Below are 19,009 nucleotides of genomic sequence, written 5' to 3'. Positions count from 1 at the left end.
GACCGGGGCACGAACCCGTGTCCCCTGCATCGGCAGACGGACTCTCAACCACTGCGCCACCAGGGAAGCCCTAGAGATGTTAATTTTAAAGCACTTAACCACAGAGTCTGGCACAAAATTGGCACTTAATAAATGTTAGCTGTGGTAAAAACTCAAGGCTTCTGAAGCTCATCCTGTTTACTAGATTGATGAAAACCTTTTCTATGCAGGTTCTAGTATCAAATATTGTTGTCGCTTCTGAGCATATCTAACTTTATTTTAAGGAGACCAAGAAGCTCAAATAATCCTATTTTCCTCAGCTGCAAGAATAGGAATTTTGTTTTATATTTAGCACGTGGACTGGACTTCCCAGCACATGCTTCTTGAGTATCACTACATCCTTCGTGGAGACAGCATTAAGCATGTGTCCTCTGGACTCTGATGGCCTGAGCGTGACTCCTGGCCACACCATATCCTTGATTGGGACCTGGAGCACATTACTTGGCTGCTCTGTAAAATGAGGGTCACAAAAGTATCTTCCTTCCTCATGTCACTTTATCAGGATTTAAAGAGTGAAGCCATCTAAGGTATTCGGAAGTGTGACTGACATACTCTATAAACATTCCATAAAAGTTAGCTGTCATTATCGTTCTGATTTTCTCATTATCTAAAACCCTGGTTTTCTGTTTGCTCTGATTAGTCTTTTATTGTTTTTTTTGGAGTACTTTTATCAGTTGGGGTGTGTGTGTGTATGTGTGTGTGTGTACACAGAACAGAAATGGGTTCTGGCTAACTTAAGCCCAAAGAAACTTTACTGGAAAGTTACAGAGTGGCCCACCATGTAGAAGGAACAGCTGAAGGACCGGTGTCAGAAAGGGGCAGCTAAAGGCCCACGGCAGCTCCAGTGATGCAGGTGGCAAGAGGTACATCATGGTTAGTTAATCTAAGCATCTTGTGAGAGCACTGCAGCTGGAATAAATTGGCTCCATCCATTTTTCTCAAGCTTCAGTGGCAGTCCACTCAAGCTTCAGTGGCCTGCAGGACAAAGGGTCTGATTGACCTGCGAGGGCACCAGAGCCCAGCTCTTGCTAAAGGCAGGGCAGCGGTTGTAAGTGGCAGCCTCATCAAGGATGTTCACAGTGAGGGTGCAGTCATTCCCCCAAAGGCAGTCAGGATTTGTCACTAGACAAAAGGGCAAGTGAAGACTAAGTGGTCCCCACATTTGTTCACAGTAGTGAACAAATATTCACTACGGTCCTGGTGCATGCATTTTGTGAGCTATCTTAACTATTTTTTATCACAGATAAATATAGAAAAACAAGGTCCCAGCATGCAATTATAAAAATGAATATTGACATAAAATTCAGGTGACATGGGCTCTAGGCTCAACCCTTTCTCTTTGAGTTCACCACAAGTTTTGGGGTCCTGGTTTCCTTATTCCTAAGGTGATATTATAAGCACTAACCCCTACAGATTGTTCTAGCAGTAAACCCCAAGGTTCCCTGTCTTTTTTAATGTGGGAACCTATATTACTTTTACACACACACACACACACACACACACACACACACACACGAGTCCAGTTTCCAAACTCAAGTGATGTATGGCATTGTATGCAAACAAAGGTTTAAACAGTTAAGTTTGACTTAGAATACCTCAGTTAGTAACTTTCTTTTTCAACTTATATTAGGTCAAGAAAGGTAAAATGTGTGTTTGAAGGGAAGCTGAAATTCCACAGATATTGACAGTTATAAAGAGATAGTGATGTTATCATCGTATAAAGGAAAGTAATTTCAATTTAAATGGAATTAATCATAAATGGCTTTCCACTACCTCAGTTATTTTATTTCTTCTGTGAGTAGGGAACTATAGAATATGTCTTATAACCTACCAGAAAGGATATTTTTTTAATATTTGTTCTAAGCCCGTCAGTGAAGGACTGATTTGGATTTCTCTAAAAATATAGCTGTATTTTTTTCATTGTAGTTGTCTTTAAACAATATTTACGGGCTTCCCTGGTGGCGCAGTGGTTGAGAGTCCGCCTGCCGATGCAGGGGACGCGGGTTTGTGCCCCGGTCCGGGAAGATCCCACATGCCGCGGAGCGGCTGGGCCCGTGAGCCGTGGCCGCTGAGCCTGCGCGTCCGGAGCCTGTGCTCCACAACGGGAGCGGCCACAGCAGTGAGAGGCCCGCGTACCGCAAAAAAAACCCCAAAAAACAAACAAAGAAAACAAAACAATATTTACCTTTTTAAAAGTATTAACGTAAATTAGATTACCAATTAATAATCAGATGTTCCTTTATTACTATAATTACATATAAACTTGCTTTGTAGTACGGCTCTGTACTGAGTAAACAGTTTAATTTGCAATCAGTTCAAAATGTGTGAGGTTAATTACATGTCTCATCCTTGAAAATATTGAGCCATGATGCCAAGGTTGCTTATTTATGCTATTAATAGGAGACACAACATAGTGACTGTACTTGAGTAAAGGACGGAATATAAAACAGGGCTATTAGCTGAAAGAATGGCACAGGTAGACAGGATTTCTAAGAAAACCTTGAATTTCTAATAAAAACTTGAGAAATTCTGATACTGACATGCAAAATGATTTTATGTTTATCTTTCAAAAGTCATACGTATATATGTTAAGAGATTGAGATACACGGAGAATAATTAGGTCGTCAGACTATCTACCAACCACGGGCCTAGACCATGGTGGCTTCTTCAACAGCAATCTTTAGTCCACGAAAACATTTGAGTACCTGAGTGGTTAAGTATCTCTCAATTGTTTTGAGAAGAAATCAGAATAATTTCCTGGAAGAACGATGATGATGATGATGATTATAATAACGATCAGTACTTACTGAGTATGCCAGACACCCTTCTCATTCTTCTATGTATATGAGCTCCTTCCAACCTTATATATTCCTATGAGCTAGGGACTCCTGGTATCCCCATTTCGTAGACGGGGAAACTGGGTGTAAGTGACTTGTCCAAGGTTGCACAGCTAGTGAGATCAGAATGGGATTCGAAATGGAGTCTGGTTCCACAGTCCACGCTCTAAACCAGCAGTCCCCAACCTTTTTGGCACCAGGGACCAGTTTCATGGAAGACAGTTTTTCCAGGGGGCGGGCAGTGGCGGGGGGCATGGGGGGGTGATGGTTCAGGAGGTGATGTGAGCTGTGGGGAGCGGCAGATAAAGCTTCGCTCACTCACCTCCTGCTTTGTGGCCTGGTTCCTAACAGGCCTCAGGCTGGTAATGGTCCGCGGCCCGGGTGGTTGGGGACCCCTGCTCTAAACGACTCTGCTATATTGTGTCTGTAAGAAAATAAGAAGATAAAACATGTAGGATTTAATCTCATGGTCAGCTCTTTCTGATGCAACATTTGAGACTATTTTCAAGTTTTCATTATTAAAGGTTACTTTTTGGCTGCCTACTCACCAGATAGACCTGGTTGACTGAAATTTCCCATGTGTTCTTTTGAAAGGTATTGATAAGTTTTTAAACTTACACACACAAAAATACTAGTGGTTACAGATTTGACTTAGTTAAGTAAACTTCCTTGGTAACAGAGATGATAGTTCTTGCCCGTACTACTCTGCAGTAGCTAACGCTGTGCCTTATTTATAATACTAATAGATAACTAAATCTATTCTGTAACTTTATACATTTGCTGAATTATCACTAGGGAAATCTGGCTTTCAGATATGACCTATTAAAAGATGCAGAGATGTCCATGAAAGTTGGCCTGATTCTACAGATTGTAAGATTCAAAATCAAATTGAAACTACAGGGAACCTACTAAAAATCACAACTGTAGAATTATCTTCGTGTAATTGTCATGTGTCACGTGTAGAATTTATCACAGTTTGTGTTATACACAAATTGCACTTTAACATTAATATAAATTTAAATTAAGGAAAGGAGCATGGACTTAGAGTACGATGAAACTCTTACCAGTTCCATGACTTTTACCGAATTATTTCTTAACTCTTTGATCTTTCTTTCCTCATCTCTACAGTGGAGATAATGTTTCTTCTTTTAGATTGTAACAGCTACATGAGCCTACACTTATAATATTGACACTTAGGTTAGTTGCTGCATTCATTCTCAAAAAGGGTGTGTTTCCCCTAATCTGCTTCCTCTGTCCTCAAATAAAATTTTTTCTTTTTGCCATCTTTTCAGTGTTTAAAGTTACAGATACATACATTTATGTAGGACACATGCTGTTTTTTTTAAAAAACAATCCCTCATTTAGTTTTATTAAACCATATTAAAATTTATCTTTTAAAATACTTCCTTGGGGAAAAATTTTCTATTAAAAGGAAGAAACAAATTTGTATGAAGTTTTCAGCGTGGTGATAACTTGAATTGATTGACTGTAAATTGCATTTCTTATTTATAATATGTACAGTCTCATTGAAATTTTAAAAATTGTGATTACCTGAAACATTGCTATTTCGGAGATTATAGCATTTTGAACTTCAAAGAAAATTGAGTTGATTTTTATGTGCCAAAATATTCCTGACATATTCAGATATAATCAAATCAGAGAAAGAAATGTTCCTTCTACACATACATATTTTTTTCTAATCCTTCAAATTAAAGCTCCCTTAAGATGACATTGAGATAAATTTTCGTCTTCAGTAACCTCTTACTATTTCAGAATCTGCATGGGGTTTCGGCGTTCTGATAAGTGTCTTATTTTGCTGTTAACGAGGCACTTGTGAGTCACACCCTGGTTACTCTAGTAATATATCTTAGATACTGCAGTGTATTGTTCCCTCTCTTAGCTACGCTGAAGTTGTGGCTTTATGTTCCTCATTATTTTTCACTCCTTTTAACCGTTGTGTCGGTGTGCACCATTCCTAACACTGAGCAGCACGTGAGAGATGTTAGGGATTTGGGTTTGAGCTGAAGTAAAAATAAGTGAAGACCACTACTCTGCAGCCTCCGAACGCGTACCCTTTGATTCAGGTGATTCTGTAGTGACCATGCAGCCTCCTGTGGTAAACATGACTGACTGCTCTTTTTTCTTCTGCTATTTCAAGCAAAGTAACTCAGCAGTTCGGCTGAAAGAAGACATGAAAAAGATTGTGACAGTGCCACTCAACGAGCAGAGGAATTCCACCTACACAAAGTTATTTGGAGTCAGTCTCCAAGACCTCCACCAGCAGGGGCTGACGGAGAACGGCGTTCCAGCCATCGTGGGGCGCCTAGTGGAGTACTTGACCATGCATGGTAAGTCCAGTTGAGTTGTAATTCTGTTGCTTTGTGTGAATTAGTCCCTAAAACACCTTAATTAGAATATTGAATTACGGCATAATACACTTTGTCCTTATAAAAGGATGTCAAGGGCATTATGACTGCTTAACATTCTTTTGAAAATACTTAATTCAACGTACCATCGAGAAATCACTTTAATTATTGAGGTTTCTAGTTTGGAATGATTCCTAGTTTGAAGTGCTAAACTACACTGTTTTAATATTAACAGTGAGTTCTCTTGATGCATTAAATTCCCACTGAGAGTCAATAATTTTTAATGTCACAGAATACTTTTTGAGTATCTCTTTCAGCTTGAGGTCAGTCATGAACTTACTGAATGCCTTAATTGCCTTCAAAACTCAGTGAGAATACCAAAAAAAAAAAAGTATGATCTGTAACCTAGCATGGTGTTGGGGGGGACATTAACTTTTGGAATGATACAATCAATTGTGTCAAATAATTGCAGAGTGCCACAGTACATTGCACGATAAAAAGATGAATTATATCTCTCTTAGTTGCTGAGAACTATTATGTTTTATAGCTTTTTAAATTATTTTATTTAAAATGGAACTTAAAAACCTGGATAATTTGAGACAATGAGGCTTATCAAACTAGGGCAGTATCGTGGGAGAACTCCAAACTATATAATAAATATCAATAAACTTTAAGAGATTTGTGAAGAAGGTATTCAGGGGGAAGAGCTTGGAATTTTAATTTTCTATGCTGAAACACCATTTCTATACTAAAACAAGACTCACTGCAGAGTAGAATATAACATTTGCGGGCATTTTTAAACGTGAAACTTGAGACCTGGAAGAAGGTCTGTACTTTGCACAGTTTGCTTCCGCCCCTCAATCTTGCCGTGATTCCGAGTCCGTTCTTCCTGCTGAGAAGGTGGCTGCGTGGGAAATGCCTGAGAGGCATGGTACCGCCTTTCTTCTGTAGGAACATGTGTCTGCTTGTGACAGGGACCATATGGCAAGACAGTTCAGACCTCAGAAGGTTGTCAGGTGTTTTGTGTTAGTTGAAAACAGCTGTTTTTTCAGGTTACTTGGTATGTAGATGACAAAATGGTATTTTGTTCTGAAAACTGAAGAGCCAGGTTTACATTCTTAACCCGTAGGCGTTGTCTCCTTGTTTTTGGAGGAAGATAGCTGCAGCAGGGTGAGATTCTTAGCGAACAGCTCTGAGTTTGTTCAGATACTTTAAACAGGTTAAATACAAAGGTGTTATATGCAGCATGGCAGGAAGATGGGCCCTTGGCCTAGAAGATCCTGCAGCCAGATGTTGCTGAGATAGAGCTTTGACAGGACTCATTTACACACTCAGTATTGAGTAAAACTGTATCCTACTGACTCAGCTACAAACGGATCTCTAGGTAATGCATTTAATACCTTAAATAGGGTCGTTCAGTATTACTCATTTGGGTGCCAAAGTGTGACCAACTAAAGTAATATTTTGGTTTTAGCATCATTAGTATTCTGACCTTTTATGCAGCAATGATTGAATAATAGCCTTTTGAGGTTACTCTTATGTAAAATCATTTTCACTTTTAACCTTTTTAAAAGTATTGCATATTAATATATTTATGTGGTTCAAAGTTCAGAAGGGTATATAGTGAAAAGTCTCTCCCTCCAAACCCTGTCCCCTGACCATTCATTTCCCCTCCCAGAAACAATAGTACTATACTATTTTTTGCTATGTTCTTACAAAGATATTTGAATATATAAGCAGATATGTGTATTTTTTCCCTCTTTTAACATAGCACACAGTGTACACCATTTGTGAATCCTCTAAAAAAAAAAAAACAGAAAAAAACACTTGGGACCTCCCTGGCGGTCCAGGGGTTAAGACTCTGCAATTCTACTTTTTAGGGGGCATGGGTTCGATCCCTGGTCGGGTAACTAAGATCCCACATGCTGCACAGCACGGCCAAAACAAATCACTCTACAGTATTGGAGACTGTTCCATTTTACATAAAGAGCTTTCCTCATTTAATTCTTTTTTTCCCCTGCATGCTATTCCACTTTATGTTTGTATGTGTCACTGCTTTAACCAGTTACATCCTGATCAGCATTGAATTGTTTCCAGTCTTTTGATGTCTACAAACAATGATTCAGTGACTGACCTTTAACACGTATCAAGTACTGTGATGTGTCCGTAGACTAACCTTTCGAAGTGGACAGCTGGGTCAAAAGATAATGTGCATTTACAATCAACCCCAGAAGTTAAAATAAACCAGTTTTTTATAGTCACACCATCAATGTATGAAAATCTGGAAAAAATTTGAATTAGAGATTGCTTTTCTTCTGCCTCTCCTTGATATACCCTTAGGTGTACTTTAATAGGGTGTGTTCAGATTATGCAAAACTAAATGTCTTAGTGGGCTCAGTCAGTCATTCTTAACCAGGGATGTGAAATGGTCACTAGCGGAATCTTTTCAGAATACCCATGCAATTGGCAGTACCTCAGATCTACTGAATCAGGACCTTTTTTGAAACTTTATTTATTTATTTATTTTTGGCTGCATTGGGTCTTTGTTGTTGTGTGTGGGCTTTCTCTAGTTGCGGCGAGCAGGGGCTACTCTTCGTTGCGGTGCGCAGGCTTCTCACTGCAGTGGCTTCTCTTGTCGCGGAGCAGGGCTCTAGGCATGTGGGCTCCGTAGTTGTATTGTAGCGCATGGGCTCAGTAGTTGTGGCTCGTAGGCTCTAGAGCACAGGCTCAGTAGTTGTGGCGCACGGGCTTAGTTCCTCCACGGCATGTGGGAATCTTCCCGGAGCAGGGCTCGAACCCGTATCTGCTGCACTGGCAGGTGGATTCTTAACCACTTCGCCACCAGGGAAGCCCCTGAATCAGAATCTTGATGGGGCAAACTAGGGTAGGGCACCTGCCCTGTATTTTGAAAGGCTATATAGTTAATTACTCCATGGACAACCAGAAGCCCCTTTCTGTATTTGAAACTATTGATATCATGTTAATAAACCAAAGAGCCTGTGTAAGTTTGAGAGCAAGATACTTCAATTAGTTTTATTTAACTGTTTAAGTCAGATATTTGTTGTGGACCTGTAATACAGTAGGCACTCTGTCAGGTATGGGATATGAGGTGATTGGTTGTATAATTAACCATAGGTAGATATTGTGGTCATACTTTGTTGTTTAATGTACATGTAGATATATAACAACTCGACATGAGGGAAACCTTTTATTATTATAAAGGAATTTTAGGACAGAAAGCATTTATAAAGGCCTATATTAAGGCCTGTTCAATAGACTTTGGCCTTTTCTCTTTAAAGAAAAAAAAGAAAAATTACACATTTTTAACATTCAGGGGAAAATCTTATAAGTTACGAGGCATATCATCTTTTTTTTTTTTTTTTTTTTTTTTTGCTGTATGCGGGCCTCTCACTGCTGTGGCCTCTCCCGTTGCGGAGCACAGGCTCCGGACCCGCAGGCTCAGCGGCCATGGCTCACGGGCCCAGCCGCTCCACGGCATGTGGGATCTTCCCGGACCGGGGCACGAACCTGTGTCCCCTGCATCGGCAGGCGGACTCTCAACCACTGCGCCACCAGGGAAGCCTGAGGCGTATCATCTTTGTACTATTTTAAAATAACTAATCTCGATGACAGTGTTACTGGATTCCTTCTACTTTACCATTAAGATGCTGTGGGATATTTAAATAGTGTAGGTTTCTCCACTTACCACTAGATGTCAGAATATGCTTACATATTGTCACATGACTCTCAGGGCCAGTGTGCCAATAAGACAAATTCTGACCTCTGGCATATTTCATTTCTGTTGATGTATTCATACATTCATAGATGTGCTCATCAGACTTTGAAATAAATACTTCAGTTGTACAAGAAAGTAGTTGTCAGTGTTATATATTATTTTTTGGTATTACTAAACCATTTATAAGTTGCTGTTTCGTGATGATTAACCCATATCTCATGAAATCAAATATGACAGAATCTTAAATGTATGGCAGTAACTCCATAAAGCTTTCTAAACATCTCCTCCCTCTAACGTTTCTGTTATAATCATTTCCTAAGAATTTAGAGTAGGAAAGATTAGAGATTATATAATCTGGTAAACCTCACATGGGTATTGTATATATTATAAGTTCGTAAGGGACTTTTAAAAGCTGTGTGGATTCTTTTTGCCAGAGTGTAATATAGTCATGTCCAGAAGTAAACTTCTCCGGATTGAAAAATCACTAAGTATCCTAAGAGTTCTTTTTTTTTTTTTTTTTTCCGCGGTACGCGTACCTCTCACTGTTGTGGCCTCTCCCATTGCGGAGCACAGGCTCCAGACGCGCAGGCTCAGCGGCCATGGCTCACGGGCCCAGCCACTCTGCGGCATGTGGGATCCTCCTGGACCGGGGCACGAACCCGCGTCCCCTGCATCGGCAGGCGGACTCTCAACCACTGCGCCACCAGGGAAGCCCCTAAGAGTTCTTTGGGTGAGAGATGTTCCTGAGGGAAGAGAGTTGTGCAAATAAATGGCCACGAGGGCAGAAAAAATGGTCGAGAAGCACTGACTTTAATGATTTCCATTTATAGCTTCTCTTTCCTCTAGTAAGGTCTGGGGGGATCAGGAACTTCAAGACCAAAGCCAGTTCTTGGAGATGGGTAGCTGTTTTCGAATAACTGGAAGTATATTTATTTGAGGAAAAGGTCAAAAAACCTTGTTGGAAGAGGGAACCTCAGGTCAAAGCTAGAAAAACACTGTGAAATCAGATCCAGGGGCATCTGCTGGTCCAAAAACAGGCTCTGGAGCTGGGTAAGATACAGGACTGTGTCGTAAAATTCTGTATCTTCAGGATCTGGGCCTTGACCAGGAATGGGATTCTCTTTTACTGGGTGCTGTCTGCTTGATGCCAGTATATGTCTCTGAAGTTACAGATGAAGCTTTATAGAGTAGAGGAAACAGAACTTGAAAGCTTTAAAAACGACTGAGGTGAAGTCTCTTGATAGTAACCGATATTCTGCAGTATTAAAGGGAATGGCCTATCACATCAGTTATCTCTTGCTACAAAACGAATGACCCCAAAACATAGTAGATTAAAGCAGTGTTTATTGTCTCACAGTTTCTGTGGTTCAGGAATCTGAGCACAGCTTGGTTATGTCTTTTGTCTTTAGGGACTCTTTAAGGCTGCAGTCATACCAGGACGTGACTGGGGAAAGGTTCACTTCCAAGCTCATTCATGTGCTTGTTGGCAGGATTCAGATCCTTGTGGGCTGTTGACCTGAGGGTCCCGGTTACTCATTGGCTGTTGTCCAGAAACTGCCCTCAGTTCCTTGCCACGTGGACCTTTTTATAAGGGAGCTCACAAAATAGTAGCTGATTCATCACAGTGAGCAAAGCAAGAAGAGCCAGAGAGAGAGAGAAAAAACAAGGAAACAAAGTAGGCATCACAGTCTTTTATAACCCGATCTCAGAAGTGAGTTTGGAACCCAATCACGTTCTCTTGGTTAGAAGCAAGTCACTAGGTCCAGACCGCACTCAAGCGGGGAGAGGATTATACATGATATGGTTACCAAGAGGTGGGGATCAATGGGCCAGTTGAGAAGCTGCCTAGCACACAAACTGACTGGTGTCTTCTCTGATTACATGGTGCTGTGGCCATACTGGTTGTTAACTATTTTTAATAGCATCTCTGGTTTCACAGATTTTTGTCAAAATTGGAGCTAAAATTCATGTCAATTTTTTTTTTGTTTTTTGGGGTTTTTTTTTGCGATACGCAGGCCTCTTACTGTTGTGGCCTCTCCCGTTCCGGAGCACAGGCTCCGGACGCGCAGGCTCAGCGGCCATGGCTCATGGGCCCAGCCGCTCTGCGGCATGTGGGATCCTCCCGGACCAGGGCACGAACCCGCGTCCCTTGCATCAGCAGGCGGACTCTCAACCACTGCGCCACCAGGGAAGCCCAGGTCACTCTCTTCTTAGAATGTGTCTTACACCTTGAGCATCGCTCCGTGGTCTGACTCACTGCTTTCGTGGTGCTCTGTCTCTTTGAATCCAGCACACTGAGCTGGAAATCATTATCCTCTACCTTAAAGCAGCTGCCGCCCTTCCCCCTCAGTTCACCTTATCTTTTACCATGCTTTCTCCTGGATTTCTAGTTTTCAAACCTTAAAGTTATGTTTCAACCCTTCGTCTTCCCTATTTTCTTTTTGTACTAAGTTACCAAATCATCTTCATTCTCTCCTTTTCACTTCCTTCCCACCATAATCTGTCTTACAGTTGACTGTAGTCCCCCTAAGGCAAGCTCTCTGCCTTCTCCATTCTCCGCTTCTTTGCTAACTAGGTCTTCCTTAAACTACGATTATGTTGTGTCTCTCCCCTGCCCGCCCCCAACTCACACACATTTAATGCCCCAGTGATAAATAATGATAAAGTCTTCACTCTTTCCCTTGACACTCATGACCCTCTACTTAGCATTTCTTCCATCTTAGTACCCTATCACTCTTTGACCTAAACACCCTATATTTTCATCTGCCTGCCTTTCTTTACACGCTCCTCTCTCTGCTTCTCTGTTCATACATTTGTTTCTCTTTGTCAGGGGTAGATCAAGTTTTTGTGGGCCTGATGGTTAGTCCTTCTGGGGCCCTCTTTAAGAAAAAGAACACAAAATTAAGAGTATAGAATTAGGAACAGAGCATTGGAAAGGGCCCCAAAAATGAGAGACCCTGAAGCTTAAATTTCATTAGCTTCGCGGTACATCAGCCTCGGTTCCCCAGTCATGCCTGTGCTTTAGCCAGAGATTATGCGGCAGCGCCATGGCTCCTCCGTGAAGCCTTCTCTGCGGACCCCAGCCAACACTAGTAATCACAAATCAATCGGCTAAAGGCAAGGATGTCGTCTTCCGCTACTTTACAGTCTCTGAGTCTTATAATTTGAATTTATTAATTACTAAAGAAGTAATAGTTCTTTATCAAATTATTACAAAGGTAATCACATATAGTTAACATTTTTTACGTACATGTTAGTTTTTTCTTAAATAGTTGTTCTCAAAATGCTAAGCTGCTTTCGGAGCCCAGGGTAAGTTTCTGTTATACACTGTAGAAAATTATACGAATGAAATTTCTTTATAGAGTAGTACGTGTTCTGTGTCTGTATGTGTCCTAACCTTAGTTTTAGACGTCAGCTTTTATAACCACTTAGGATCTTTGTAGTTGGTGTGTAATAGATGGGAAGATGTATTATTCTAAGGAAACATTTTTATAGGACGTGAAAGTCTTCCAGTGCTTGATAATTATTCAGAAAATTCTATACTGAGATCTATTTACGTCGCTGTTCTTTAGAGTTTGTACCTGTCTGTGAGAGACCTCTGTTATTTTCTGTGCATGCACTCTGCTGTTCCAGGACTCACCCAGGAAGGCCTTTTTCGTGTGAATGGCAACGTCAGGGTGGTAGAACAGCTTCGATGGAAGTTTGAGAGTGGGGTGCCCGTGGAGCTGGGGAGGGACGGCGACGTCTGCGCGGCGGCCAGCCTGTTAAAGCTCTTCCTGAGGGAGCTGCCGGAGGGCGTGATCACCTCGGCACTGCAGCCTCGGTTCATTCAGCTCTTTCAGGGTCAGTACACTGAATCCTTCTAGGAATGAAAGCAGTTTTATTTTTCAGCTAACACTAAGGTTTTAAATATTAAATATTTAAATTCTAAATGTTAAAATAGGATTTTAAATATTGGTGGTCTGTCCATAACCATCATCTTGCTATTTCACTCTAGGTGTTCATCTTCTACCCTAAGATAATGCTAAACTGATGATGAAATACCATTATATTAAATGTAATTTCTAAGACTCTTGGCATTGAAAAGCCCTGATGCTTTGGGACCAAAGAAATTCTTTTCTGACTGGTTAGTGACTGCCATGGAAGTATTGATACTAAGACTAAGGCATTAAATTCTATGTAGGAAATATTAATTAATTAAATTGTGTTTGGTTAGTGACCTTTGAGACCGAAAAGTCACTGGTGGGCTTTCCTTTTCTTATAAGCAAGACTGATCCTAAAACAGTAGTTGTTTTACATAACTGAGGTTAAAATTGATTTTTTAAATGTTCTTAAGCATCTTTTTTTCACTGCAGTCTAGTTCATTTGCAATATTATATTAGTTTCAGGTGTACAACATAGTGATTCAAAATGTTTATATGTTATACTCCATTTAAAGTTATCATAAAATATTGGCTATATTCCCTGTGCTGTACAATATATCCTTGTAGCTTATTTATTTGATAAATAGTAGTTTGTACCTCTTAATCTTCTACCCCAACCTATCTTGCCCCTTCCCTCTTCCTTTTCCTTACTGGTAACCACTAGTATGTTCTCTATATCTGTGAGTCCGTTTCTGTTTTGTTATGTGTAGTCATTTGTTTTATTATTTTAGATTTCACATTTAAGTGATAAGACAGTGTTTGTCTTTCTCTGTCTGACTTATTTCACTAAGCATAATACCCTCTAGGTCCATCCATGTTGCTGTCAAGGCAAAATTTCATTCTTATTTTATGGCTGAGTACTATTCTGTTGTATATGTGTATATATTAAATATATATACCACATCTTCTAATCCATTCATCTATTAATGGACACTTAGTTTGCTTCCATATTTTGGCTATTGTAAATAATGCCACTATGAACATTGGGGTGCATATATCTTTTCAAATTAGTGTTTTCATTTTCTTTGGATATATACCCAGGAGTGGAATTGCTGGATCATATGGTAGTTCTATTTTTAGGTTTTTGGGAACCCTCCATACTGTTTTCCATAGTGGCTGCACTAATTTACATTCCCCCAACATTGTACAAGGGTTCCCTTTTCTCCACATCCTCACCAACCTATGTTATTTGTGTTCTTTTTGATAATGGCCATTCTGACAGGTATGAGGTGATAGCTTGTTGTGGTTTTGATTTGCACTTCTCTAATGATTAGCGATGTTGAGTATCTTTTCATATGCCTGTTTGGTGATGTGTATGTCTTTGGAAAAATGTCTATTCAGGTCTTTGAGCCATTTTTTAATTGGTTTGTTTTTTTGATGTTGAATTATATGAACTATTTATATATTTTGGATATTAGTCCCTTATTGGTCATATCTTTTGCAAATATTTTGTCCCATTTAATAGGTTGTCTTTTCATTTTGTCAATGGTTTCCTTTGCTGTGCTGAAGCTTTTAAGTTTAATTAGGTCCCAGTTGTTTATTTTTGCTTTTGTTTCCTTTGCTTTAGGAGACAGATCAAAACAATACTGCTGCAATTTATGTTCGTGTTTTGCCTGTGTTTTCTTCTAGGAGTTTTATGGTTTGGGTCTTACATTTAGGTCTTTAATCAGTTTGAGTTTATTTTTTATATGGTGTGAGAAAATGGTCTCATTTCATTCTTTTACATATAGCTGTCTAGTTTTCCCAGCACCACTTCTTGAAGAAACTCTCCTTTCCCCATTATACTGTCCTTTCCCCTTGCCTCTTTTGTCATATTAATTGATAATAAGTATGTGGGTTTGTTTCTGGGCTCTCTATTCTGTTCCGTTGATCTATATGTCTCTTTTTGTGCCACTACCATACTATTTTGATGACTATAGCTTTGTAGTATAGTCCGACATCAGGGAGTGTGATACCTCCAACTCTATTCTTCTTTCTCAAGATTGCTTTGGCTATTCAGGATATTTTGTTTTTCCATACAATTCAGAAGTCTTCTAGTTCTGTGAAAACACCCATTGGTATTTTAATATGGATTGCTTTGAATCTTTAGATTGCTTTGGGTAGTATAGTCATTTTAACAATGTTAATTCTTCCAATCCATGAACACTGTATATCTTTTCATCTGTTTGTGTCATCTTCAATTTCTTTCATCACTGTCTTACAGTTTTCCAAGTACAGGTCTTTTACCTCCTTAGTTAGATTTAGTCCTAGATATATATATATTTTTGAAGCATTGGTAAATGGGGTTGTTAACTTCTCTTTCTGATTGTTGTTAGTGTACAGAAATGCAACAGATTTCTGTATATTAATTTTGTGTCCTGAAACTTTACCAAATTCGTTGATGAACTCTAGTAGTTTTTGGTGGCATATTTAGGATTTTTAGTATCAGGTCATCTGCAAATAGTGACAGCTTTACTTCTTCCTTTCCAATTTGGATTCTTTTTATTTCTTTTTCTTGACTGATTGCTGTGACTAGGACTTCCAATACTGTGCTGAATAAAAGTTGTAAAAGTGTGCATCTTTGTCCTGTTCCTGATCTTAGAGGAAATGCTTTCAGCTTTTCACTGAGTGTGATGTTAGTTATGGGCTTTTTGTATACAGTCTTCATTATGTTGAGATTCATTTCCTCTATATCCACTTTGTGGAGAATTTTTATCATAAATGGATGTTGAATTTTGTCAAAAGGTTTTTCTGCATCTATTGAGATGATCATATGGTTTTTATTCAATTTGTTAATGTGGTGTATAACATTGATTGTATTATAAAGTGGTTTTAAATGAAGAATCTTCATTTTTAAAGGTACTCATTTTAGACATAATCATTATTGAGTTCTCCCCCCTAAATATAGGAAGAAAAATGATTTAGCTTTGAAAAGCCATTTCTTTCCCTGTTTTTGACAAGTTAGGGTGAAAATGGGAAAATGTATTTATAAGAGTGTTAGATACCAGATTAAGAAGGATGTTACTGAAAGCCACATTCCTTTAAAGCAGTGGTATAACTATTCACATGTAGTATGCTAAAGAATGAGTAAGTGAGAAGGCCATATTGTATTCTATTGAAAAACAGGAATAAAATATGAAAGCAAAAATTGCAGAACTATTTGTCTGTTATGGTTTTCTTCAGTGCTTTTAAGTTTTTTATCAGTAAGCTACATTTTAAAGTAATTGCTACAAAAGCAAGTTGAAGATTTACAATATTGTGTGCCTAATACAAAATATTTAGTATTACAAAGAATCTTTGTTACTCTTAAAATTATACCTTATAATTTATAATACTATAATTATATATTATTATAACTTATAATACTATAATCATAATATTATCTTACTATACTACTACTTGTGAATACTTGTGAATTTTAAAAGTGTATCACACTTCCTAGAATAGCTTTCATTTGATAATGAGAATGCACTCTTTTATTTTTTTTGTTAATTTTTACATTATAGTAATGTGTTATAATTCAAGTTTTCTTTGTAAATTGTCATTCATGACATGTTTTCTTGGTGGCTAAAAAAGTTGATACGCATCAGAAAAAGCAAGGGGTATCATTCTAATAGAAGTAAGACTGCTTATTTAGTCAGCCTTGGGGGTTGTGTGATTGTGCACAAATAACAAATTCTGAATGGGGCAGAAACACTAATTTTTGCTTTATTGGTAGTATTCTCTCATTGCTTGAAAACCTCTGAGGTTAGATCTGAGAACTTCGAATAAGGAAGTACTAATGAAGTACTTACAAGTTAGGTCAGCTGCTAAGTAGAGGGAATAAAGTATGTCTTAGGTGCCAGACAGTATAGCCTTTATAAAATAAACTTCTCTCTTTAATAGTCCAGGTAGAAAATATGCAAGTAGGGCTCCTGTGCTTCTGCTGGTTCACCCTGCACACAGTACTCTCACAGTAGAGGGTACCCACTGCAACTGGTCACTCCAAAGCCAGAGGTTGAAGGCTCTTTGCAGACTCACTAAGGAGATATTACACTTGGCCTGTTATAATATTCTCATCTCTTTTCTGTTAGACAATAATATATAACAAAATTTTTTGATACAGTTTCCCTAGTAAAGACTACACTAGTTTTATATTTCAATCCTTATGACACCAGATTAGTTTTTTTGATAGTCTGTCACAAATCAATGCCAGATTTCTTTTTTTTTTTTAAATGTTGTGGGCCTTCGAATTGTATCCTGTATAAAGGGCAAGCTATTTGTAATTGAATATGACTTAAAATTTTTCAGCTCAAGCTCATCTCTTCCATACTTTAGAGGATGGAATTCTGGAGCCCCAACTTAATATATTTTTAGACATTTAAGCTAAACCACAGCCCCCAAGGACAGCATGGCTGCTGCCTGTGGGCATACCCATGCTCTAGACCACCCTTTGATCTTGTAGATCAACAGTGGCCCCTTGTGTGCATGGACATTTAGATTCTTTCCTTTTTATAAAAAATCATCAGCTTTAGATAATTATCAACTTTAGACTTTGTCTAGTGTCTAAAGCTCTGAGACTGTGTATATTTTTAGTTAGCAAACCAATACATCTACATACCACGTGTTTATCAAAAAGTTCTATATAGAGTTGATTTCTGCCAGAGCCTTTTGCTTCTGTCAGATGCCTGCTTTAGACAATTCATCTTAAGAGAGAGACTCTAAAGGATCTTCAGTGATTGTCCTTTTCTGTTGTCATGTTAAACCTATCTCTGATTGTACCAACTTGCCTTCCTTAATTTAGGTTTCCAGTATAATTGTTTCAGTTTGGCTATATTCCATGACTTCTGATATTATTTTATCCTTATCTTGGTGGGCCAGTAACATATCTATTTTTTATTTTAATAATTTCAGATGTGTTTGGGGAATAAGTATGAATGGCAAGCAATAAAATGATTTTAGGATAGGATTCATTTAATTTAGAATTAACTAGAAACCCCTTTACAGTATTTGAATGCTCTCTATTGAAAAATCTTCTATAATGTAAATACAAATATTTCTGCCTCATCGTGGAATATTCTTGTTGTTGTTTGAGTTGGATCAATCCATCAATATTTATTTAATACCATCTACTTATACACTGGATGGTCCCAAGAAATAAAAGATTAAACTTCTTGACTTCGAGGAGTGTGCTGTTTAATTGAGGAGGTAGGATGTATGTTGTACACCTTCTGTAGTCCTTCAGATGAGGAAGTGCATTCAGCTGGTGTTCACAAGGAGAGGAGGAAGCCAGTCTGGTTTATGGTAATCAGAGAATGCTTGGTGAAAAAAGTAAAACTGGGGTATGTAAAATTAATTTCAATGGAGAGGAAAATCTTCTAGGTGAGGAAAGGGCGTGAGTAAAAACACTGTCAGTGTAAGACAGGAATGTCTGACAGAGTTGTCCATAGCTAAAGGAAATTTGCCAAATATATAATTTTAAAAGTAGGTTGAGACTAGGTGGCAGAGGGTCTTGAACGTTAGGCTAAAGGAACTAATATTTATCTGTAAGTAGTAAATACTTGAAGAAAGAAGTCATATGATGGAAGCAGTATTTCAGGCTGTGCTGTGTAAGATGGTTGGGTGGGGAGATGCTGGGTGCAGGGGGACTATCTAGAGTACTGGCAGAAATCTTGATCCTAACGACCTGTATCTGATAAGTAATAGGCAATGGAATATTTTTTTAAATCTGGGGTAAATATACATAATGTAAAATTGATCATTTTAACCATTTTAAAGTGTACGATTCAGTGACATTAAGTGCATTCCCAATGTTGCACAGCTATCACTACTACCCATTACCAGAACTTTCTCATCATCCCAAACAGAAACGGGTATTGGAATTTTCAAGGAAGGTTGCCAGAGACAGAAATATGAGAGAGAAAACATGGGCAGAAACATGATCGCTGATAATTAGAGGGTGAGCATAAGAAAGGAGTGAAAAACTGTGGGACGAGTAGCGTGGTGGCCTGACTCTGGTGGCCATAACTTTGGTGAAGCCCACAGAAATGGGCCCTGGGAAGGCCACAGCAGCGGAGGGCATTTATTAAACTTTTGTGAGTGGAAACAATTAAATTGGGAAGGAAATTTCTGAGGCAAGGTTGACATAGC

The 19,009-nt window shown here is 38.8% G+C and overlaps 1 protein-coding gene across 1 annotated transcript in view; it reads left to right on the top strand.

Annotated features, from left to right (window-relative positions):
* Positions 1–19,009, top strand: part of FAM13A (family with sequence similarity 13 member A) — a 336,376-nt gene that overhangs the window by 22,554 nt on the left and 294,813 nt on the right. Inside the window, exons 2-3 of the mRNA XM_060011983.2 lie at positions 5,035–5,224; positions 12,612–12,821. Coding sequence (XP_059867966.1) covers positions 5,035–5,224; positions 12,612–12,821 — 400 coding nt within the window. The remainder of the gene's footprint in view (positions 1–5,034; positions 5,225–12,611; positions 12,822–19,009) is intronic.

Source organism: Delphinus delphis, chromosome 5 (assembly GCF_949987515.2).
Source record: "Delphinus delphis chromosome 5, mDelDel1.2, whole genome shotgun sequence".
Lineage (NCBI taxonomy): Eukaryota > Metazoa > Chordata > Mammalia > Artiodactyla > Delphinidae > Delphinus > Delphinus delphis.
The sequence above is the reverse complement of the archived record's forward strand: the minus strand, read 5'-3'. Positions and strand labels throughout refer to the sequence as shown.